Genomic DNA, 25,190 nt, shown 5'->3' with positions numbered 1-25,190 from the left:
TTTTAAATTAAAGAGGAATGGGAAGGGAAGAAATGGTTTTCTTTATTCTTTCTTTCTTTCCTTCTTTCCTTTCAGATTAAAAAATATATATTTATTTATATAATATTTTCCCCCAATCACATTTAAAACATTTTTTTTATATTTGTTCTTAAAACTTTTGAGTTCCAGATTCTCTCCTTTTCCCCACCCCAGCCCTCATTAAGAAACTGCAAGTGAAGTCAAACAAAAAATATTTCCAGAAAAAGTCACATTGTGAAGAAAACATAGATTGGCCACCCTGAAAAAAGTAAAGAAGAGAGAGGGAGGGAGAAAGAGAGAAAGAGAGAGAGAGAGAGAGAGAGAGAGAGAGAGAGAGAGAGAGAGAGAGAGAGAGAGTGTGTGGGAGGGACAGAAGGAGGAGAGAGAAAATGCTTCATTCTGTATTCAGACAGACACAATCACAATCAGTTCTTTCTCTGAGTATGATTAGGATTTTTCATCATAAGTCCTTCAGAGTAGTGTAGATCATTGTGCTGCTGAAAATAGCAAAATCACTCAGCACTGATCATCCCAGAACATTGCCATTACTTTGTTCAGAGTACATTTCACTTTGCTTGAGTGTATGGAACAGTTTCCAGGTTTTTCTGAGAGCATCCTGCTCATCATTTCCCATGAACGATAGTATTCCATCACAATCACATACCACAATTTTTTCAGCCATTCCCCAATTAATGAGCATCTCCTCAATTTCCATTTTTTGCCTTGAGGGCTACTGATAGATAGATAGATAGATAGATAGATAGATAGATAGATAGATAGATAGATAGATAGATTTTCCTGAGGCAATTGGGGTCACACAGTTAAGAAGTATTAAGTGTCTGAGGTCAGATTTGATCTCAGTCCTCCTGACTTCAGGGCTGGTGCTCTATCCACTATGCCATTTAATCGTCCCTTATAAATACTTTTGTACACATAAGTCCTTTTCCTTCTTTTAAAATCTCTTTGGGGATTCATGCTTAGTAGTGATTGTTAGGACAAAGGATATGCATGAAGTTGTAGCCTTTTGGTCATGGATCATATATTTTGATCTATTTATCTACTGGGGCATGGTGGCCCTTATTTTTTTTTTTTTTTCTTACAAATTTGACTTCCTTCTCTCAGTTTGAGAAATGAGGCCTTACCAGAGAAACTTGCTTCAAAATTCTTTTTACAATTACTATTGCTAACTGTATTCCTTCCATTTATTCTATTTTCTCTCCCTCCTTTTACCCTGTCCCTACTCAGAAGTGTTGTGCTACTAACCACTCCCTCCCCCAATATGCTTTCTCTTTTATTACCATTCCCCTTGTATTCTATTCCCCTTCTTTCCTGCAGGGTAAGAGATATATATATATATATATATTGAATATGTATGTTATTTCCTTTTTTTGAACCAATTCTGATGAGAATAAGGTTAACTTACCCTCTCTTTTCCCTCTTCCCCTCCACTGTAAAAGCTTTTTCTTGCCTCTCTTTATGACAGATAATTTACCCCATTCTACTTCTCTTTTCCTTTTTTCTCCCTCTCCTTTTCCTTTCTCCCAGGAGAAATGGTTTTCAAAAGCATAATGCTTTTTATTTTGCTTCAAAAGACATTCAGCATTCTAAACATTAAAAAAAATAAACACAAAATATCCCAGATTGTATTTAAGAACACACTTTTTATTCTTTTTTCTTGCATCACTGCCATGGCTTTCTATTTGACTGAAATAAGACAGAACTCTATAATTTGAATTTAAAACTATTGCCCTTCAACTAAAAAAGAAAACTAAAAATCCAGACACTTTTCTCATGGCAGGTGACCACCCCAGACACCTAAGAACAGAAGCTGGTTGCAATTTCATTACATATACAGAAAGACAGCATTTAACTTAAATGGACACCCACTATACTGTATCTGCACTCTATCCTCACAGTGTAAGCTTTGGGTTGCAGCCTCATGGAAGTGGTAGATGAGCCTGATGTCCTTGTTAAGTCTGGATGCCAAGAATGTGTCGAGGGATGTGGGATTTTTTTGTTATTTTTACAAACCATAGTTATGTATAGAATTATAAACCAAAATTTTCTAGCCAATAACCATTTAATTAAACACAACTTTACAAAATTAAAAGCCTGAAAACAACAAAAAGCACACAAAATGAGAATACAAGAATCCTTTTTCATTTTTAAAAATGTTTGGAAATATGGACAGCTTTGATACAGTTTCTGGGTGCTCTGAGATACCCACGGCCACTTCATGTAAACTAAACACAATGTCTTTCTAGAAGCACTTTTGAGAAGCTGTGATCAGAAGCCAATCAAACCTAATATGGGCAACCACAGTATCACAGAGAGGTGCTTCATTTAAAGCATCCTCATCTTCCTCTCTTCCTTGTCTTCCACATCTTCCTTCTCTACCTTTTCCCAAGCAACATCAGTAATCTTCTTTGCCTCATCAAACCTCTCTTTCAATTTATAATCCATGACATTCTTCTCATATTTCTCCTTCAGTTTGGCTGCATCATTATTATTTTACTCAATAGTACCTTATTTTTACAACTACACATAAAGATAGTTTTCAATATTCATTTTTGTAAGATTTTGAATTCCAAATTTTTTCTACCTTTCTCCCTTCCTTTCCTTCTCCCCAAAAAAGCAAGCAATATGATATAGTTTATGATGAGGTAAAATAGGGACCAGGAATGGTAAATATGAAATAGATTCAGGAGAGCAATTGTTTGTATAATTGATTATGTAAAAATGCCATAATAGAGATTCAGTTCTCAGGAGCAACCATGTCAAGACATCTATACAAGTACAAAGGAGTACTATTTATTATGTGAATTAACAAGAAGTTATCAAGGAAAGGGGATTTAACAACTAACAAGGGGAATTTTCTAATTTGCTAAATCCCAGGTAGCTATCCAGGAGCTCATCAGATTATATGTATAAAATCATTTAAAATATATTTTCATGTTAGCTATATTGAGAAAGAAAAATCAGAACAAAAGGGAAAAACCATGAGAAAAAAACAAACAAACCAAAAAAGTTGAAAATATATACTTTGATCTGTATTCAATCTCCATGACTGTCTTTCTGGATGCAGATGGCATTTTCCATCCCAAATCTGTTGAAATTGTCTTGGATCACTGTATTGCTGAGAAGAACTAAGTCTCTGCCTTATTATTATAAGGTTACTTCTCATTGTTACTCAGATTGTTTCACATTTTGCCAAGCTTCTTTGCCAAATGTCCAGTGGTTTGAGCAAGGTTTATAGACTTGATCTTGGGATGAAATTCTGAACAGAACAGGAAGAAAGAAGTCAGATGGTGGCTGTTTAAGTGCATTAGGATCCTTCTTTTTGCCACTTTTCGCTGATCCATAGTTTTTCATTTCTTGATCATATCATACCTTATTATCTTTTGCCATTTCATCAAACTTGAATTTCTCTTTCCCTGGCATAACATTCCACCTCCTGGATCACATTTTAGAAAACTCTACAAAGTTAACAGGAACCTCTGAATTCTTCTTATGTTCTTCTTTGAAAGTCTGCACAAAGCCATGTGGAGCAAACATCTTGCCCTTTGTTTTTTGGGGTCACCTTTAGCCATATGAACTCTATATGGTTCACTAGTTTGACCATCTAGTTTTGCTTATGGCTAGGCTATAACCTTTGACTTTCGGCTTCCAACTCAACTCTTGATCTTTTGTTTCTTTTGTTTCTGCTTCTGACTTTCTGGACTTTGATACCATGCACTGACATCTCATCCTACAACTTCTCTCAGATCTGGGCTCTCCTCATCCTGGTATATTTTTTTATCTTTGCTATCTTCTCATCCCTCTAAGATACTAGTCTTCTTCTCTCTTAGTAAGTTACTTCCAGGTACTTCCATTCCAGGTACATTCATAGATGAGTCTTCCTGAGTACAAATCTGACCTTAATCACTTAACCCAGTTTGCCTTGTTTCCTCACCTGTCAAAAGAGTCAGAGAAGGAAATGGCCAACCATTCTAGTATGGTTGCCAAGAAAACCCCAAATGGGGTCAGAAAGAATTGAGGTACTGAACAACAACAAACCTACATTCTGGGGGGTCCGGGGCAGCCAATTTTATTTCCCTATAGGTTCTGCTTCTGACATTCTGACTTTTGCCTCCCAACCTCAATTTTTTAGCTTCCTTTAATGCTATTTTCCTCTTCTCTTATTACAATGTCTTCCTTTTCCCCCATAATGCTTTGCCTTATCTATTTATCTGGCTGACCTCAATCTCATCATTTCATTCTTTTCCCTTAACTAATTTGACCTCTTGGCTTCCAGTCTTGTGAATGATATTGGTCTTGGTTACCCAAGATCTTGTTTTTACCTTGACCTATACTATTTTTTTCTATCTATCATTTTCATTTTCATCCTCAATGTAGGAACATTGATAGTTGGAAGGTAAAAAGGGATATTATTTTCTGATTGTCTTAGTTCTTGAACTTAGGCCTTTTCCTGGAGGGAAAACTTTTAAGAAGCAAATTACAAAAGAGACCCACATTTAAGCAGGTATGTCAATATACTTGTGAAATTGCCTTAGGAAGAAATGGAGAGGAATCAGGTGTCCAGGTAATTTGCAAGAATAGCCAGTTAGACAAGTAATATTAAACAAAGCAGAGGGAAGTCAAAACCAAAGGTTGAAGAGGATGATGTCTCAACTAATTTTCTTCTCACTGGTCTAGATTTAACCAGGCAGTCACCTGGCTTTTTCCTCCTTTCTCCTGTCATTTCATTGCTTGTTACTAGGGTCAGGACAAAGCATTTGTATACCTTAAGGAAGCTTTCAAAATTCATTATGTATCACCATACTCTGGAGGCCTCGAGTCTTTATTAAACAGTGGTCCTCAAACTTTTTAAATAGGGGGCCAGTTCACTGTCCCTCAGACTGTGGGAGGGCCAGATTATAGTAAAAACAAAAACTTACACTCTGTCTCCTCCCCTCAGCCTATTTGCCATAAACCTGCATAAACGTCCTCACTGGGCCGCATCTGGCCTGTGGCCCATAGTTTGAGAACCCCTGAAGGACATATAATTTAGCATCAGTACATACCCATATACTATGGAAAATTTGATTTTCTGAAATTAAACTTAAGTGCATTTAAATAAAACAGAATTAAAAATAGACTCATTGTCACCCCTTTGTCTACCTTTAGTCTCAGCCCTGCTTGTTCACTTTAGACTGGAGAACAGAGTTTTTATAACTGAAATACAACAAAAGCAGTAATAGGGGGATGTTATGGGTCAGAACTCTGTACTTGAAATAGGATTCTTACAAGGGGTTATCAGTGGAATTGATAAGATAATGGTTATTAGTTTAGCATGGTGATTAATAGTTCTCTAGTTCAGTATGATTGATTTAATCTTACAACAAATAATGATTCCCTAGTGATTGGCTTATACTCAGCATGATGAATGGATTTAATTGTAATAGAGTATTTAAGAAGGTCAAAGTCAGATCTGGAGAGGACTAGGAGACAGGCTGGAGCACAAGCCCTCGGACTGAGACAGACTCAAGACAGAGACTGTCATGGTGGTCCTCTCCCCCCCCAAACCAAGACTTATTCGGGAGGACCTGGGCTAGCCCAGGCCCCAGGCAAGGAAACTAGATTGTGAAAGAGATAATAAAGATTTTAACACCTGCACTCTGCTGAACTGAAGGCTGGTCCAGAGACCTCTAGAAAAACAACCAGAACACTACAAGGGGAAGGACAGGTAAAAAGTAAGGAGACATGAAATTGATGTTTATATTCAAAATATGTGTGTATTATATCTGTGCATATGCATATATCCATACAGATATGTATTCTGGATCTTTAATCTAGACTCTTATCTTCCATTGATATGAATGATTAAAGGGTTAATATTTTTAAGGATGAATTATTCTTTCCCTTTACAACTGTAAGTACATCAAGGCATATCTCTATCATCCCTTAGGCCTGAAGGTTAAGTTTTGCTGTAGTCTGTTTACCTTTAAAACAAGATTAGAATGTTATTCAGAGATATACAAAGTCACATAAATATAAATGTTCTTTCCCTTTAAGAATGTGTTAATTCAGTTAAGCTTATATTGATGCTTGAGACTTGGACTAAAGGTAACACATTTAAAAAAATTGCCTGAACTAAAAAAACTGTTTAGACAAACTGCTATGCTCACATCTAATATATATATATATATATATATATATATATATATATATATATATATAATTTTCTTTTTAATCAGTGGAATTCCTGCCATTTTCAGGAGTTACCTGTTATTTGATCTAACCTGGATTTTTAACACTTTAAAATTTAATTTACAATTTTCTAAGGACTATTTTATAGGGTGTCCCAAAAATGCAAGTATTGTTTTAGTTCTAATAGCTTTTGCTATATCCTGTATAAAATTTTGCTCAGAACCCCTACAGAATGGGTTAACCACCAAACATGGAAACAGCTCCTAATGTGGGTTTTTAATCCTTCCCTGGTAGCCTTTTCAGATGATACTTAATTAAATTTCCGGGCTTTATTCTTGTGGCTATAAATAAACTTAGAAAATTTTACTTCCAAACCTTTTCCTGTGGCTACATTAGATGACCAGACTTATCACAACCCGAAGATACACTAAGTGTGGATATGACACCCTGAGCGCTGAGATGCTTAGTTTTTGGAGGTCGTTGGTTTTGACCCATTTTGTCTATTTGGGAGAACAGACCGGGACTAACTTCTGATCCGTGCTTGTGATGCAGAATATGGAGTTGTTCATGTTCATATTTCTGAGTGACATTTCCACCGCTTCCTCCGTTCTCGGCCCCCCCCCCCCCCCCCGCCCCCAGCTTAAGTCTTTCTCTTCACTTTCCGCCCCGACTTTCCCAGCACTTTCCCCCTCAGTCGCTCGCCCATCCCCGGTCTCCGGGACTTGCCCCCTGGCTCCCTAAGCTCTCCCCCGGCAGGGTTAACACCCTCCGAACGGGAGTTGCTCAAGGTCACAGCCGCGTATTGTTGTCGGGAGGCCGGGAAAGGGACTGTAGCACGACCTTTTTATTATTTAGGAGTGACCCCGAGTTGACAGCCTTCAGCGGAGGGCTTTAACTGGGGTCGGTTTCTGCTGCTCCCCGCCCCCCGCTTCTCCAAGCCGCTCCTCCCCCATCCCTCCGGTCAGCTCTAGGCTCCTGCCTGCTCCTCTGGAAGGTTCCTCGGTGGAAGGCGGGGGCGGCTCCCCGTAAAGCCGGGGAGGAGCCGGCGGCGACCGCAGCAGCAGACAAGGGGGGCGGTGACGGGTGGCCCCAGTTACGTCTCCTCCTCGGCTCTGCCCGCCCCGCTCCAGCAGGCGGAAACGGCCCCTCTCCTCGGCAGGAGCCGCTGTTCAAGCGCCGGCCGCCGGCCCCTCGCTGCTGCGCGCCTCCCTGCTCCAGCTCCCGGGCTCCGGAGCTCTCCATCCTCCGGGACCCGGCGCACGATCGGCAGCGCGCGGCGCCGCGGCGGCCGGCCATGGACCTGGAGATGCTGTCCCGGGAGTTTTCCCTGTACCTGGAGCACCAAGTCCGAGTCGGGTTTCTGGGCTCGGGCGTGGGTCTGTCCCTGGTGCTGGGCTTCAGCGTCGCCTACGCCTGCTACTACCTGAGCAGCATTGCCAAGGTGAGGTGGGGGCGGGGAGCCACGGGGGAGGGGGCGGCTGGCACGCGGGGGGCCGGGGGCCGGGGCCAGGCAGCGGAGCGGGGGGCTCGGCACTGGACGGGCCGGGAAAACTTGGACGTTCCACACCGGGACGGAGGGACTCCCGAGGGAGGCTACCTGGTGTGAAAAAGACGGGAAGATGCCCGCGTCTCCAAACTCCCGGGACGCGCGCGGGAGCCGGAGCAAATGCGGGAAGAGCCCTCCCTCCGCGCCCCATCCCCTAAGTTGCCCACATCGGAGCCCTCGGGGGCTAAGAAGCAGCAAGCTTAGCCTCCTTCCCGAGAATGCCTGACCCCGGCTGACCGCAGAGCCGCCCCGCTGGCTGCCAGCCGGGCTGTCACCGGCCGCTTTAATTATGCAGGAGCGGAGCCACGGCTCCGGGTGCTTCTCCGAAACTTAGGGGAGTTTGCCGCGGCTTCCGCTGCTCCGCTTAGCGGGGCCGTTTCAGAGGTAAACTTGCAAGTTCCAGCCTCCGCGAGTTCTGTGCTCCAGGCCTCGGAACGAAGGCAGACAAAGAGAGCCCGGCTGTGCGGGAGCGCCGAGTACGGACGGCGCGGCTGGTTAACCTCTCGTTGATGTTGCCCTTTCCCAGAAACCCCAATTGGTGACGGGGGGTGAGAGCCTGAGCCGCTTTCTTCAGCACCATTGCCCCGTAGTGACGGAAACCTACTATCCCACCATCTGGTGCTGGGAGAGCCGCGGGCAGACTTTACTGAGACCTTTCATCACTTCGAAGCCCCAGGTGCAGTACAGAAAGTAAGTACATTTACCGGGGGTTTTCCTCCGTAGCCATCCTTGCAGGAAGGGACCCCACCCCCTCCAATGCCGGGGCTTCCGTGTTCAGTAAATATAGTGTGTGGGATAGAGGTGTGTGAATGAAAGGTACCCGGGCCCAGAAATAGGGGCCACAAATCAAATGGTTTCCGCCATTCTACTAACATTTCGATTTTACACCGAATAGACGATTTCCGGAATTAAAGAAGTGTTTTTGTACCTGTTTTCCAAGAAGTGATTCAGCTGTCCCAGAGTACCTAAGTCCTTTGGTGATTTGCACCATAGAAACAGAAAGACAGGCGGTTAATGATGCCAAAAAATGATGCAAAAGGTGCTATTCACTGTGGGCTCTGAGATATGAGCCTCACTATGCTAGTGGATGAATGGATTCTGATAGTAATGACCTTCAGGCATTAAAGACAGTCCAGAATGTAGCGGTAACCAAGAGACAGAGATGGTGCCTATTATTAATTTCCCTGAGTCATCTAGTCCTTCTGGAGTTCCTTTTGTTGCCTGGAACTTGGACTGTTTGGGAGTACAGCATGAGTTCATTGATGCTTTCTGATAGATACTTAAAAATATTTTAAAAGTGGTATCTGATACTCCATACTGATGGGAGATAACAAGGTTAAGCCGAAAGCATCCTTAGGACCAGGAACCAGAGTCTGAATTATATTTTCCTAATTCACTGACCTCCTAGATGAACTTAATGGAGTTGGAAATAATACTAGCTATTCGTCCATTTCATAATGATGGGGAAATAAGATATTAGTTATTATTATAATTATTATTCCATAGCATCTTTTTTATTCTGGCTGCTGAAGATAACTCAAAACCAAACGTTATTAATTATTATAATAACTTTGTATTGAAAGCAAGTGGCTTTTATGTGGCTTCTGCAGAAGTGCAGAAAAGCATAACCATTTTTAAATGAACTAGTAATATTAATCATAAGATTAAGATACTCTATAACATTAATTTAAGCGAAGAGGCAATAGTTACAAGTATAAAGACTACAAAAGAGAATCATTTTTTGTCTTTTGAATTTGTTTTAAAGTGAGCTTATTAAAACAGCAGATGGAGGACAGATTTCACTGGACTGGTTTGATAATAATAAGAGTACGTGTTACTTGGATGCTAGCACCAGGCCGACCGTCTTATTGCTGCCGGGGCTCACAGGAACAAGCAAAGAATCTTACATCCTTCATATGATCCAATTCAGTGAAGAACTGGGATACAGGTACCATTAAGTGTTTTATTCTAGCTAAATGAAGTAGATGAAATAACACGATGATGATTGATGCATATTTCATAGACAGGCATAATTAAAACAGTACTTTATACAAGATGCTTTCCTCCCTACCTGTAAGGTTATTTACTTTAGAGTTGCCTGATAGAGGAGCAGGAGTAGATGATTGGCACTGTAGGGAACCACATTACCGCCCTTTGAGAACACAGCTGAATTCCTAATGTTTCATTAAATGCTTGGTTTAGAAAGGCACAACTTCTTTCTCAAGAGTGGGACCATATACCAAGTATGTAAAAACACTTAAAACATTAGAATTTGTTCCAAGGTCATTCTTATTGTTTCAGAGATAATTCACCTCTTTTATGTCTGACCAAAGGTTGTGGGCTTATGGCAAGTGCTACTGCAGCATTTTTTTTAGTAGCTACACTTAACCCAGTTTCCAGGCATGATTTTATTGTGTCTTGCCTTTAAGATGCCTTGGCAACAGCAAATTTTAAGTCCTGTTTCTATTTATCTCTGCCTCCTAGAGCAAAAATATTCAGTGAATTAAGTTGAAAGGGACTTGTGGAGGTGTGGTTAAGTCATTTCAGCACATTCAAATTCACAAATTTAATCCTTGTCAAGGCTAACTTTAAAAAGGAAGGATTTGGATCTCTTCTATGAGAATATAGTATATATGTAATATAGTGCATATTAATAATTTATATAATATATAATTGAGCAATGCTTTATCCACCTCAAAACAATTATACTAGGCAAAAAAAAGGATGAACTTGTCAATAAAAATCCCCACACTAGGGGATTCATAAACTAGAAAAAGAAAATTCTTCATTTAAGTTGTATCAACTGGTTGCTTGATTTTTTTGGGTAGGGATAGAGACTGGACTTGTGATTTCATTGACCTAGAGTATATCTGAGTAAGATTAGTGCTTTCTTTGCTACTGATAATACTTGAGCATTGCCTCTCCAAGTACTCAAGTGAGTCCTCAAGGGTTATATCTGTATATAAGGGACTTAGGGGCAGCTAGATGGCAAAATGGATAGAGTACTGGGCCTTGGAATCAAGACGAATCATCTTCTTGAGCTTAAATCTGGTCTCAGACGCTTACTAGCTGTGTGACCCTGGGCAAGTCACCTAATCCTGTTTGCCTCAGTTTACTTAACTGTAAAATGATCTGGAGAAGAAAATGGCAAACCACTCCTGCATTTTTGCCAAGAAAACCTCAAAAAGACTTCTTGAAGAGTCAGGTACAACTCATCAACAACAACAACAGAGCTCAGAAGCAGCTTTTGAATCCAGTGCTTTCTAGCTTTAAAGTCAGCTTTCCGTTGACTATGCTTATGCTACCTTGTACTTTTTGACATATAAAATATATCTTGTGCACCAGATAACATTCTTAGAATCTGTATTAGTTTTAAATACCAGAATTATAGTGGAAGGGAAATCTTTGGTTTTGATTGCAGCATCAATTTATTCATCTTTAATCAATCAGACTGAGCTGTAATGGTGTGTCTAAGGCTTTGTTAAACTTTAGACTTGGACAGAAAGCACTAATAAAGCTTTTTGTAAATGATGAAATTGCTACCTCTGGCTAGGCCTGAATCAATTTAAAATCTATTTTTAAAAAAAGTCTTTTGAGACTGGACCCAAGCCCTGAGTTGTCACTAGGCAAAGCTTCCTTCTGTCACCTAAAGTCTCACAGATCTTTGTCAGGACCCCGAGGCTAAAAATATTGCCTTGGGCTTCCAAAGAGTTAGAAAGATTCTAGCTTGCTTATGTCTTATGTTTATATTTCCAGTCACCAAATACTTATTGAGCACTTACAATGTGCAGTGATCTGGACTAGGCACTATGGGGGAAATTTAAATATACAAAGATATAAGGAAGAGCCCCAGGTCTTAAGAAGCTTATAATTTGGCATGTAAAATAGGGGAAATTGAAATAAGCTGGACTCTACTTCCTGTAGCTCTAGACTATCCAGAAGCTATTTTTAGATTAAGAGACTTTGGATCTTCATCTGAATCAGTACTTAGACCTTTACCATCAAGCTTACTCAGTGGCCTTTAGTTATAACCTCACCTATTAGCTGTGAGGAATCTCAGAATCAAGATCAGAGTCAGGTAAATAATAAAAATGCTACCTGGGTTTCAAAGGTCACTGAGTTAAAAATAGCTTGGAGATTTGGGAGATGGTAATCTGAAGCTCTTACATAATAATAGTAACTAATAATGATGATGATGATGGTAATATAGTGCTTTAAAGTTTTTAAATTATTTCTCTCATTTGAGCCTCATAACAACTATGTGATGATATAAGTGTTGTTATTACCCCCACTTTATCTAGAGTCATATATAATAAGTTTCTGAATCAGGATTTGAAGTTAGGTCTTCCTGATCCCCGGTTCAGCACTTGATATTACACTGCACTTACTTAGGAGACAAACTAGTTCCAGGCCTCTGACTTGTTGAAATTGAGGAACTAGGTATTATTGTTACCTGTAGAAAACTCCCTATGTTATTATTTTAGCAAGCTGCCTGGGATATTAAGAGATCATGTCATTTGTCTGGGGTGGAGCAGTCTATAGAGGTCAGAAGTAGAATCTGAATGCATTTTATCCAAATTCTGAGACTAGCTCTCTATTTTCTGTGTTCCTGACAGCTCATCTCATTGCCAGGTGTTACTGGGCTGTATTCTATATAGCAGAATACAATTAAGGCACTCCCTGACCTAAAGTTTAGAATTTAAGGAAATTGATGAATTCGGTTGTCATTACAGCACTATTTGATTCATTACTATTTAGATGTAATTTAAGTATTAAAAATAATTTAGCTCTTAGCTTGTGGAATAAAAGTCTAGATTTAAAAAAGATAGAATTTTTCTTTTTTAGTTAACAAATTTCCTATACCTAAACTAAACACAAAAACTAATGCCTATTATTTTCAAGCTTATTGTATTTGAATCCTCTTTAGCTTCAACTTTTAATGCTAAATTTCTATGATCCTATGAATTCTACTAATTTAAAACTTTTAACAAGTAAACTTGGCTTGAATTTTTCATACTAATAATGAAATAAGGGTTTATTAAAATTGATTTTAAAATGATGTGTAGAATTTCTGGCCTATATAAGAGAGAACAGCTGTTTTGAATCTCTTTAGAAATAGCAATTTAGATTACAAATAGTTGATATCTAGGTTAGCTATAAATCCAACTTCACTATTCCATCTATCTCTACAAATTATTATATGGAATTGCTTCCCATAATTTTCCATAAATACTGCAGAGAGAACTTTTAACTTTCTGCAAGAAGTGGAGCTGAACCTTCTTTGAGATCTTTTAATATTTAAAGGATGCCTTTTCATTTATTATTTCTTGCTCTATGACTGACCTATGTGGTTTTTTTCAGTCATAGATTTCCTTAATGATGGCTCTTATGCTACTCTTTATATACAGGTTATTCTTGTCATTCAGTTGTTCAGTTTTGTCTGAGCAATCATGACCCCCTGGACCATACTGTCTATGAGGTCTTCCTGGCAAAAATCCTGAAGTGGTTTGCCACTTCCTTCTCCAGCCAGAGTTATTCTTAGAAAATAATAGAAACATATTTCCAAAGAATCTATATTGAATTCTTTTAATCTAACTCATATTAATATATATACTTTTAAATAACATAGTTACTTTGAAAATACTTTTCAAAATAGGGAAGAAAGGAAATTCTTAAAGCATCTGAATGCTAGACTGCTGCTGTTCTTAATTTAGCAATTTATTTAGCTACTTGGATGTGTGATCTCATGAGTGAAGGTACTACCACTTGTACAAGTCACAGTCTCTTCACACTTTATCATCCTGTGTGATTCTTATCTGCATCTTTTTCTAAGTCATCCATAGAATATCTACCAGTTGTGCTATAGGCCTTTCTTTGTTTCTTTTAATATCTTAATGGTGTCAGTTAGACTCTATTGCTTTTCATTCTTGTTACATGACCAGTCCACTTCCTTTGTCTTTAATGATGTCTCACATCACATTGTGGATGTAAATTTGCTGCTGTTCATATCTGCCCTTCTTTCAATCACTCTTAAGAACATTCATTAATCTTTGAGATTCTAGCCCTCAGTTATTTCAAGAATTTGAAGGACTCTCATGAAAGAGAGAGTAAATTTGTTCTGTTCTGCGCCAGAGAGAAGGAACAAAAACAGTGTGTATAAGTTTCAGAAAAGCAGATTTAGGCTTCATGTAGACAGAAACTTTCAGCTATTCCAAAGTGGAGCTGCCTCAGGACATAGTGAGTTGTAAGGCAGTCTGGGTTAGTATATAGAGCACAGGATCTAGAGTAAGGAAGACCTCAGTTAAATCCTACCTCACACTAGTTATTTGACCTGTGACAAAACATTTAATTTCTTTTGGCTTCGGATTCCTCATCTGTAAAATGAGAGCACTGGACACTATGATCTTTTAGGTCCCTTCCAGCTCTAAACTTGTGTTTTGTTATCTTTCATTAACATTCTTCAAGTAAAGTGCTGGGTGGCCATTTGCTTGGGATGTCGTAGAAGATATTCTCAATTAGTTGGCTTGAGATTCTGTAATCTTAGTTGAATTGAGCACTGAGGCCTTCATTGGTAATTTTAAAAGTTTCAATAAATTATTGAGAATGGAATTTGGATCGCAGGAGTTGGGCACCTGAATACTACTGTTAGACTGGGAATACAAAAAAAGGTTAAAAAAAACCCATGGTACTTGCCATTATAATTATTATTATATATAATTATATATTACATATTTATGTATAATTATACTATATAAACATATTAGATATATTATATAAGCATAATATATAATATTAGATATATAATATACAAAGATATTATAAATATATAATGATTATATATAACTTCTAATATAATAAGAGAGACAATAGTTAGGCTATAGAGATGCAAAAAACCAGGCTTATATAAGACACGTACAATGTATAGATTCTCAAAAGCTAAGCAAAACAGTTAAAACCCTGATAGTTTCAACCAAGTTAGAAAGGATTTAAATATAATGCTAATGATAAACTGTGTTTGCTGTCTGAGGATCAACCTAAGTACAATTCACCACCAGTAAGTTGATTCCCAGGTAGTGAATTCCTCGGCGACCCATCAGAAATAAAATATAAAATGACCAACAGTGTTATGTACTTTCCCAGTGATAGAGGCAGAAGGGAAAATAGAGGATGCTGAGATTTATATTGTATAATCTACAAACCTTGGTACTTTGTAACTGAAATGTGTCTGTCTAACAATTAACAAGCCGATAGACTACTGGAGAAACTAAAGTACATCCATAACTGGCATTATGTCTGAAGAACAAAGAAATGAAACCAGAATCAGAAAACATAAAGAATTTGGAGTAAATGGAAGGATGGCTCATAGGTTGGTGAGTCCCTTTCTTGTCCCATCACTGTTCAGGCCTTTGCTAAACCCCAATTCTGGCACCATCTGCCTTTTCTGCTCCTACTCACACATTGCTAGAGAAAGACATCCAACCATGCTGCCTGAATCACTACGAATATTAATTTGTATTTCTAATAATCTATTATTATTATCTAATCTCAGGTGGACCCTTAGTGCAACAGGATAATAATTCTACTTCTCCTTTATCTTCTCCTTAGGACTTTCATACCACTTCTTCCTCCCTCTTCCCAAGAGCTGAGGACCTCACCTCATACTTTATTAAGAAAAAAAGGCTATTTGTCATTACTTCTCTCATCTTCTCTACATCCCACAATCAATTCCCCTCATCCCTATATGGACAAAAATCCCAAAAATGAAAAGGAATTGAATCAATCTAAATAATTGCCAAAGTACTTAGAAAGTACTTGAGGCAGGACTTGTTCCATCTTGAAATTTAATAATCCCAGTGCCTAGTGAGCATTTAATATGGGTTCATTGAACTGAATTTTTAAAAAGGGATTAAAACTGTCATTTCATCTAGACTCGGTTTTTTGAGAGGGAAATGTCTGAATTGAGGTGAATCCTTTGTAAGGATTCCATGTCACATAAAGTCAACTTGCTATCTGCTCCCTAGCAGAACAATCTGCTTAAAGAATTATAATCAATCCCTGAAAAAAAAAAAAACAAATAGTTGATTTTAGAATATGTAGTTTATCTGAGTCTTCGACTTCCTTCTGCTTTTTTCCTTTTGGCCATTTTCTGGTAGACAGAATAATTATAATTATAGATGAATTCAAATCAGTTAAGATTCCTGCACTGAAAACAGAGTTGGCAGAAAAATAGGTTGAAGCTAGTCGATAAACTAAAGTTTCAGGTATCATGAAGGCCACTGATTAATTGCCACTATCTCCCAATACTATAGATTTTCTGTTATCACAGACTATCTATAGTATAAATTATTTGACTAATCTATCTTTGTTTCCCCAACTGAGACGATGTGGTTCTTTTGAACTCCATCAAAGGGATTATCAATCTATTAATGTGGAGGACAGATAGTCCTCCTTTTTATACATAGTTATACATAGTTACCTATGTATAAAAGTTTGCAACATACTTATCTCATGGAGTTAGATAACTTGGACTACATGTTTTGGGAAAAGCTACATACTATTATGTTTATTTTAATTGTCTAGCTTTCTGACAAAATAAAATAAGAAATGTTCACCTGCTCTCAAGACTGATGATCAAAGTAATCTGACTCCAGTTTACCTTACTAAATTTATCTGTCATTGCTACCCTTTTTGTAGTCTCACTTTAGTGAGATTGGTCTGCTCAGTATTCCTCTAGCATGCTTTATACATTGCTACTTTTCTGGGTGGTTGCTGTTTTTATGCTGTTCTCTTTAACTTAGAGTGCCATCCATTTCTTTTCTTCTTCATCCTTCAAGACATTCTTGCTTCAAATATCTGTCCAGCTCATAGATCTCTCTTCCTTCTTTAAACTCACATTATTTCTTAACAATAAGACCTATCCAGAAGGGCTAGATCCCTTTTCAAAGCATATGCTGATAATTCCATGATGACTGAGGTTGTCATACCATAGCATCTTAAAAGTAGAGGACTTCATGTTTTATATATGTTTTGTACATCATCTAGTTCACTGAGGCTTTTTTGAGTGCCCACAATAAAAAACTATCTTTCAGAAAAGAATTAAAACCTAAAATGACATGTGAACAGACAACTAAATTCAAGATGAATTTAAATAAGGACAAGAATAATGGTTTTCCTTTAATTAGAGCTTTTAGATGGCCCCAGGTTCCTTCTAAGTTTGAGATCACGTGACTTTTAATGGATTTGTGTCAGTTTTTGTGTTTTTACTTAAACCTTAAAAGTTACATAAGAATTAGTCTTTATTATTTTTTGCTTTATATTCTTTAATTAAAATTTTTTTTCTGGTGCATATATCTTGTCACCACTTCCACTCCCCACAGTATAATTACTGTAATCTCCTTGATGATTGAGACCATGTCCTATATTTATTTGTACTCCTGTCACAATGTAGAAGGCCTTTGTTGAAGGCTGAGTGTCATCATATTTCCAACTCTGGAAGAAATGGTAAAGCGTTGAGCTTGTTTGGTAGCCTGGTTCTTCTCCTACAAGAGATTTTAATCCATTCCTGAAATATAAAAGAAAATCCTGTTTGTAACCATTACTGCACTTCAATCCTTTTTTCCAGTCAACTTTTGTCTTGTCCCACTTTCAGATAGTGGTATTGACACCATGGCAGTGGGTAAATTCCTTATTTAAAGCTTTTTCACTCTTAAGAATCTTTTTAAAGAGTATAGCTGTGACAAATGGCATTTCATAGATATATAGGGTTTACCATTTATAATATTATTTCTTCAAAATAGCAATGAAGTAGATATTTGAAGCGTTGTTGTCTTAATTTTACAGTTGTCTTAAAACTGAGCTCTGGAGGGGTTAAGGGACTTATTCAAAGTTACAAAGCTAAGTCAGGTCTTCTGGATTCCAAATTTAGCATAGTTAGATTTGGCCACATTGCACCAAAAACCTCACAAAAGAAAAAATTGCTTTGTAACTTGGAGAGTTTTCTGCAGTTATACAGTAATTGATTTATATCCAGGTGAAGTTTGTTTCCCCATATATTTGTAGTATAATTAGATTCCCTTAAATTAATCAACATAAATCTGATTCTTCTGACCATTTGTCTTAATGTTTGTTTCTTAGATTCTAAAATATTTATGTTGTTTCCATCTGAGTCCTACCCCAGTTTTCCTTATCAGATTTAATTATAGGGCTTTCAAAAGCATATGCTGGTAATTTCTTGATGACTTGTCATACCATAGCACCTTAAAAGTAGGGGACTTCATTTTTTATATATGTTTTGTACACCATCTAGTTCACAGAGGCTTTTTTTGAGTTCCCACAATAACAGACTATCTTTCAGAAAAGAATTAAAACTTAAAATGACTTAGATGGGTTAGAGATGTGAACAGACAAATAAATGCAAGATGAATTTAAATAAGGACAAGGGTAGGGTGGTTAATTTCAAGAGAAGTAAACCATACCTACAAGATGGGCTTTCACATGAGTGTAATGGAGGAGAAACATAACTTTTTCATATAACACTTAAAATAAAATAGCATGATGCTGGGTCATGCAGTGAACAGAGTGCTGGGTCTAGAACTGGAAAGACCTGAAATAGAATCCAATATCAAGACTTATTAAATATCCTACTAATTGGTGGAAACAAATCCCTTAACCTCAATTTTTACAACTGTAAAGGGAGATAGTTATAGAACCTACCCTTGGTATAAGGATCAAATGAGTCAATATTTAGCATAGTGTCTGGCACATTTTAGATGCTATGAATATACTTATTTTCTTTCATACTGGGATCCAAAAAATAGTCCGTAGAAAGCATAAACTTTTCCATATTCCTAGATATTTAAGATCTTTACTAGAAAATTTAGTTTTGGACAGTTTTTTAAAGGGCCTAAATTTGTAGGGCAGGTGATAACTGTGGTAGGAATTCAGAACAGATTGGGCTTATAATAGAAAAGACTTGGTTATCCCCAGTACTTCTCTCTGTCAGGTCACACTATATCAGGGATGACTATAGAAATCCTGATGAACCAAAGAGTAGAAGGGCAGTTATATTGTCATGTACAACTTCCCATATTTTTGTTTTGCGATAGTGTGCATCTCATTAGGAAACCTACTGATAAATCACAGGAAGAGGATGTTTGTTGGACTGTGGAGAGTTGCAGTTACATAATAGAAGTCAAAGTGGCCCTTGAAGAAAGTAGCTGATTTCCAGGCATGGAATTTTCAGGCCTTCTAGGGCTGTAAGGATGCGGTTCCTGAAAAACAAGAGAAGGGAATTGTAAGGGTCCTTTAAATGAGCGGCGCCACAGTGCCACAGGAGATTGAGTGGCCCAGAAGTAATCTCTGTGGATATAGGACTTCCCTGTGGGTGGGATCTTGGCCATATTGAGATAGCTTCGTAATGGGTGACAACTCTCTCGCTGGTTGGGGGTGTGTGTGACCTCACAGGCCCTTTAGAAGCCTACTGCAGACAGCAGTCGCTCTCTTTAACCTGGCTCCCTAACTTGGGGTAGCTGAGCCAAGCAGATGGATAGCCCAGAGAGGTAAGGAGTTTGGTAGTGAACACGTGGGTCTTCTGACCAGGTGTTCACTAGGGAGTTATGGGAAAGTCAGGGCATTATGTGAGTAAGTATAATAAAGGCTTTTAAGATTACATGTGGCTGTTATTGAGTGTGTTACTGGTTATTAAACTATATATTCAAGAGATCGTGGCCAGAGACCTTTGAAGGCCTCAGAGGAGGCGAGCCTGATAGAGTTGAGACGACAAAGGTCAGTGGGCAAAGGTACTCTGTTGAGCCTAGGACAGACTGGTAATTGTAACTACCAGGAGAGCATGTTACAAATGGCGCCTGAACATGGGGCATCAGAAATTATCAGGTTTTGAAAATATTTAATATTCAGAATTAAGATTCTGAAAGATCTGGTAGAAACGCCACTTAGGAGGGAAGGCAGACAATATGGACCCAGGTAACTCTGGGATCAGGCTCAAGGATACAGCTGAACATAATGCTTATATAAAGAGGTTAAAGAGCCATATGGAAGATCTTTTAACAAAGGTAACCACTGAAGAACAGCAGGAAGCTTGTAATCAAGCTCTGAGAAGGCTACCCCCACACCCATTAAATATAGCTCTGAGAAGGAGAAACCTAGAGCTAATGTGTTTGTATGACAGTATAGAGTATAAAATGCAACAACTAGAAGTAGAGTTGAAAATAGAATGGCAAACAATTAAAAAAGAGTTGCTGGAATTGCAGGTTAAACTACAGGTTGAGATAGAGAAAGAAGAAAAAGCTAGGTTACTACACAAACCAGTGGCTGAAGCTAAGGAGGGAAATAAAAGAACCACATGGACTTCAGTTGGAGAAATTCTTCTTAGCATTTTGTTGGTTTACCTCGTGCATTATTGTTTTAAGGAATTTATTGATTACTCTTCCAGTGAGAAGAAGTTTAGTTCTTTTTATGTGCAAAGCAGCAGGTTGGATTTTAAATCAGCCTTTGGGGAATTTTCCAATTCCTCTTCCTCAGCCCCACCTTCCTGGGCCCATTCCATTGGCTTCTTATAATCCTATTAGTAAAATCATTACTGCACAGACTATATCCCCAAGATCTTCTCTTCTAAACAAGAGAAGGGAATTTTGGGATATGCACAAGATGTGGCAGTACATATATGTGATTGCAATTTTTAAATTTTGATTTTACATTTTTAAACACTTTTGATTTTACATCTTTAAAGTGTTTTGATTTTACATTACTATTTTGATTTTATATTTTTAAGTTATTTTGGTTTTACATTTTTAAATTCTTTACATTTTACCTTAGCAATGCACTTCGTGCATACACAGAAAGTGCAGCTAAGTGACAGACTGACTAACTTTTGTCTGACTTTTGTTCATCTTTTTGACAACAACTTTGTTTCCACTCTGATGTGGAAAGGCCTGGATGGCATTTGGAAAGGCCCAAGTTGGGCCCTGGGTATATTCCTTTCATTCTAGGTGCAGATCTAGCAGCAGAGTTCATCCCTACAAGAGACATTTATAACCTGGGAATCCAAGAGAAGAACCAGACAACAGCCCAGAGGGACCAGCCAGATGTCTGCAGCCCTCCAGATGCTGATGGCAGCAATGTCCCTCCTGACCGTGACACCAGAGACAGCAGACAGTTCCAGTGTTACAGCTGAAATGGACTGTTTTGGGTGATATGCAACATACTGTAAATGGACAGTGGGCCTGCTTGCTCCTCCCATGGCTACTTGCCATATGGTGGCCTGGGGAGAGGCTTTGCCCTATGCTTTCTATTGAAGGACTATGCTTTTAAATTAGTGGGTGAAAAACCAACGCACCCACCTGCCATTGTTATTGAGACAATGTTACTGGACATGACTTTGCTTATGTGCACCTGTGAAACTAGAATTGCTCTAGGATTGTGCAAAGTGCAATAGAGAATTGTGATAAGCCAGAATTGCTCTAGGATTGTGATAAATGTAACTAGAATTGTGACATCCTATCTCACTGATATTTAATTGTTAACTAGAATTGTGATGTTTTTACCTTGTAGACTTCCCACCTCAGTGTTGACATCTTACCTCATTAGCATCCAACCTCTTTGGCTTATTATCTCGAGTATGACTTTAATGAATGGGTTGAACACTTGGCCACTGTTGAGCCTGGTTCTCATTGTCATACTTCTGTTTACTGATATGCTGCTTTGTACTTCCTTGGGCATAACACTCTGTCATCTCATGGATCAAGTGAACTATAGCTGGTGCTAAAAGTTTAGCTTGATGAGATGTACGGTTCTTACAAAACAAGAGAAGGGAATTGTAAGGGTCCTTTAAATGGGCGGCGCCACAGTGCCACAGGAGATTGAGTGGCCCAGAAGTATTCTCTGTGGATATAGGACTGCCCTGTGGGTGGGATCCTGTCCATATTGAGATAGCTTCGTAATGGGTGACGACTCTCTCACTGATTGGCTGTGTGTGTGACCTCACAGGCCCTTTACAAGCCCACTGCAGACAGCAAGTCTCTCTCTTTAACCTGGCTCCCTAACCTGGGGTAGCCGAGCCAGGCTGATGGATAGCCGAGAGGTAAGGAGTTTGGTAGTGAACATGTGGGTCTTCTGACCAGGTGTTCATATGGGAACTGACAAGTCAGGGCATCAAATCAGGGCATTATATGGGTAGGTATAATAAAGGCTTTTAAGATTATACATGGCTATTATTGAGTATGTTACTGGTTATTAAACTATATATTCAAGAGATCGTGGCCAGAGACCTTTGAAGGCCTCAGAGGAGGCGAGCTGGGTAGAGTTGACGCTCCAATGGTCAGTGGTCAAAGGTACTCTGGTGGGCCTAGGACAGACTGGTGATTGTAACTGCCAAGAGGGCATGTTACATAGGGCCACACCATTTTAATTGACAAAACAGTTGAAGGCAGGATAGTTAAATTTCTTACTCATTGCTACTTTAAATATTGGAGAGAATCATGGAGAAATGATGTCAGCTACCAGTTTAGATTGGCTGGTTTAGACTTTGAAGTCAGCTAAATCAACTCAAGATCTCTGCTGAAAATTAGATAATGAATTCTGATCAAAGACAGCAAGATAAAAGTGCAGGGTTCCTTTGTTATATGCATAGTATTGGTTCCTTAGATTTTTTTTTAAATATATATATGGTATAACAGTACAAAATAATTACTGAAATTGATATGGCACTTAAAAGCATAAAGCGATTTACATAAATCATTTCATTTGATCCTCACAGCAACATGAATGCAACAGTTAAAATAGGCTGAAATTAATTGATTTATCCAAGGTTGGGAAATATAGCTAATATTTGAGATGGGATTAAGAACTCTCACAGCCATTATTCTATTCAATCCTACATTAGTGCTGAAAAGTTTGAAGAAATAAGCAAGAGAGGGGAATGATTCAGAGTAGTATTCATAGGATTGTAGATTTAGTGTAAATGGACCTTAGAGGCCATTTTGTTCAATACTCTTGTTTCACAGATGAGGAAACAGATGAAGAGAGATTAAGGGACTTGTCCAAAGCCACACTGGTACTGAGAGATAGTACAAAATTTGAACTCAGGCTCTTTGACTCCATATCCATCATTCTTTCCACTATCTGTACCTTTCTACCTTCCTTGTAGCAAAGTGCTGTCAGCTATAAATTGCCTGAAGCTGAGGAGAGAAGTATTTGTTAGTAGGCAGAGACAAAAGCAACAAAATATTTAGACTAGTTTGTAGGTTAGGGCAGATTGTCCAGGTGAATCAGTATTAAGCCTCCCTCTCACTCATCACCTCCACAAATCTGCTTATATTTTGTTTGTAAAATGAATTTTTGATAAAATTTTTAATGTTTTTAATTTTTAATAATTAAAATTTTTTAAATGATGGTTTGATCATCTAATTTAAAAGATATGTTCCTTGATGGAATGATTTTGGTTTTAAGCAAGAATATGTGTAACTAAAAGATTCCTTACAAATAAAATTCTAACCTAAGTTATAAGTCAGAAAGCAATCAAGTGTCAGGTCTCATTTTATCTATGCTGATATGAAGCTGAAAAATAATGAGATGGCCAGAGAAATACATGGTAATACAAGCTGATAACACATGGAAAACCCATCTCTGACAAAAAGCAGAAAAAGGAGGGGGTGTTCCTTTGTTTTGTTTTGTTTTGTTTTGTTTTGTTCTGTTTTCCTTTTCATGGGGAACCTTGAGAGAAAACCACTGTGTGCATACACATAAGCAGGAGATATTTTGCTGAACAGACAAGCATTTTATTGTTCTCACAATAAGTACTTTTTTGTTACTTGAAGCTGAAAATTCAATCTCTCATTTACAATGGATTTTTTAAGTATTCACACAAAAATATGTATTATGCTCTACATAAAAATATGGGAAGAAATTAGTAAAAATCTATTCTTATAGTAGGAATACTAAACACATTTTAGGTATATATATCATGTATTTATTTTGTGATATTTATTATTTTGTGATCTGACATTCAATTAGATGAAACTTTTGAAGTTACATAAATTACATACTATTACATAAGGGAAAGAAGAAATCATTTTCCATTTATTTCATTATACTTTTAATGGCTTTTAAAATAAGGTTAATTAAGATGCACTTTGTGATCCAAAAAAGTTTGAAATAATGAAAATTACTTTCTTGATTTTTTAGATGTGTGGTTTTTAACAACAGAGGAGTGTCGGGTGAGAATCTTCTGGTAAGAATGACTTTAAATAAAAAAGTCAAATTTTTTTTTCTAAGTAGCATTTCAGTTTTTAAAGCTTAGAATTTTCTTAAAAGCATGTTCTATTTTGAGATGCGTAGCTATTTTTTTCAAAAGTATGGTTCAATAGTTCCTCTTCTAGCCTTTGAATAGAAAATGACTTTGTATCAAGATTGAGTGTTAAATGTACCTATCTAAACCCACGTTTCTATAGAACTTATTATTTAGAAAATATTTGAATACCCATATCTAAATGTGAAAATACCTTTCTTCTTCCAAGTGAAAAGAATATTTGAAGAGTTAAGAGACCTGTAATTTAGTCCCAGGTTTGCCAAACTCATTTTGGGCAAAACAGGTAATTTCCCTGGACCTCACTTTTCTCATCTGTAGAATAAAAGAGTCAAACTAGATGATGTTTTACCTTTTCCTGCTTTATCTTTCCCTTATGGCCCAGAATGATAGTTTTATACTCAAATCATGCAGCTGCTTGTGGCAGATCTGGACTGAAACCTAGATTTCCTGCTACACTGACCCTTTTTTTGGATTGGACTGTCTGATTTGACCATTCCCCATGAGGAACCTCCTCAATGACATGGCACCTTCTCTGAAAGGTTGAAGAGTTGCCTGAAGTATTGAGAAGTTAAGAGACATGTCCAAAGTCATTTTTTGGTTCTGTTTTTAATACCTGTTGTTTTTCCTGCACATCATACTACTAACTCTGAAGAATAGAATGTTTTCTGGAATGGGAAAACTTTATCACAGGCGTAGATCAAAGGTGTCAAATCCACACATTGCAAGCAATCTGCAAAAATCTGACTGGAATCAGATCAAAATAGTATTGGGAAATATCATATGATGTAACGTAGATAATGTTAATTTGTGGTTTTCTGAGTCAATATGTGGCTTATAGGGATCTATTTCCATGAGACACCACTAGTAATTGGATGTGTGTCCAGAATATGAAAGTCTTCTCCAACATCCTTGATGAATGATTGCCTAGTCTCTGATTAAATATCATCAATGATGGGAAGATGTCCATTACCTCATGAGGTAGCCTAGTCCATTTTTGGACCACTTTGATTGTCAGGAAATCCTTTCTTACACTCTGATATTCAGATGTCCCTGTGATTTAAGAATCTAGATATTTCTTTCAGTAGAAGAGAGAGATCTTGACCCATCCAGTCC

The 25,190-nt window shown here is 37.9% G+C and overlaps 1 protein-coding gene across 1 annotated transcript in view; it reads left to right on the top strand.

The window, feature by feature from the left end:
- The first annotated feature begins 6,877 nt into the window (after positions 1-6,877).
- ABHD3 (abhydrolase domain containing 3, phospholipase) overlaps positions 6,878-25,190 on the top strand; it is a 37,798-nt gene continuing 19,485 nt past the window's right edge. Inside the window, exons 1-4 of the mRNA XM_074276427.1 lie at positions 6,878-7,648; positions 8,280-8,443; positions 9,519-9,701; positions 23,954-23,999. Of these exons, the coding sequence (XP_074132528.1) occupies positions 7,502-7,648; positions 8,280-8,443; positions 9,519-9,701; positions 23,954-23,999 (540 nt within the window). The 5' untranslated portion in view covers positions 6,878-7,501. The remainder of the gene's footprint in view (positions 7,649-8,279; positions 8,444-9,518; positions 9,702-23,953; positions 24,000-25,190) is intronic.

This window comes from Sminthopsis crassicaudata, chromosome 1 (assembly GCF_048593235.1).
Source record: "Sminthopsis crassicaudata isolate SCR6 chromosome 1, ASM4859323v1, whole genome shotgun sequence".
Taxonomy (NCBI): Eukaryota; Metazoa; Chordata; class Mammalia; order Dasyuromorphia; family Dasyuridae; genus Sminthopsis; species Sminthopsis crassicaudata.
This window is presented reverse-complemented; position numbering and strand designations above follow the sequence as displayed.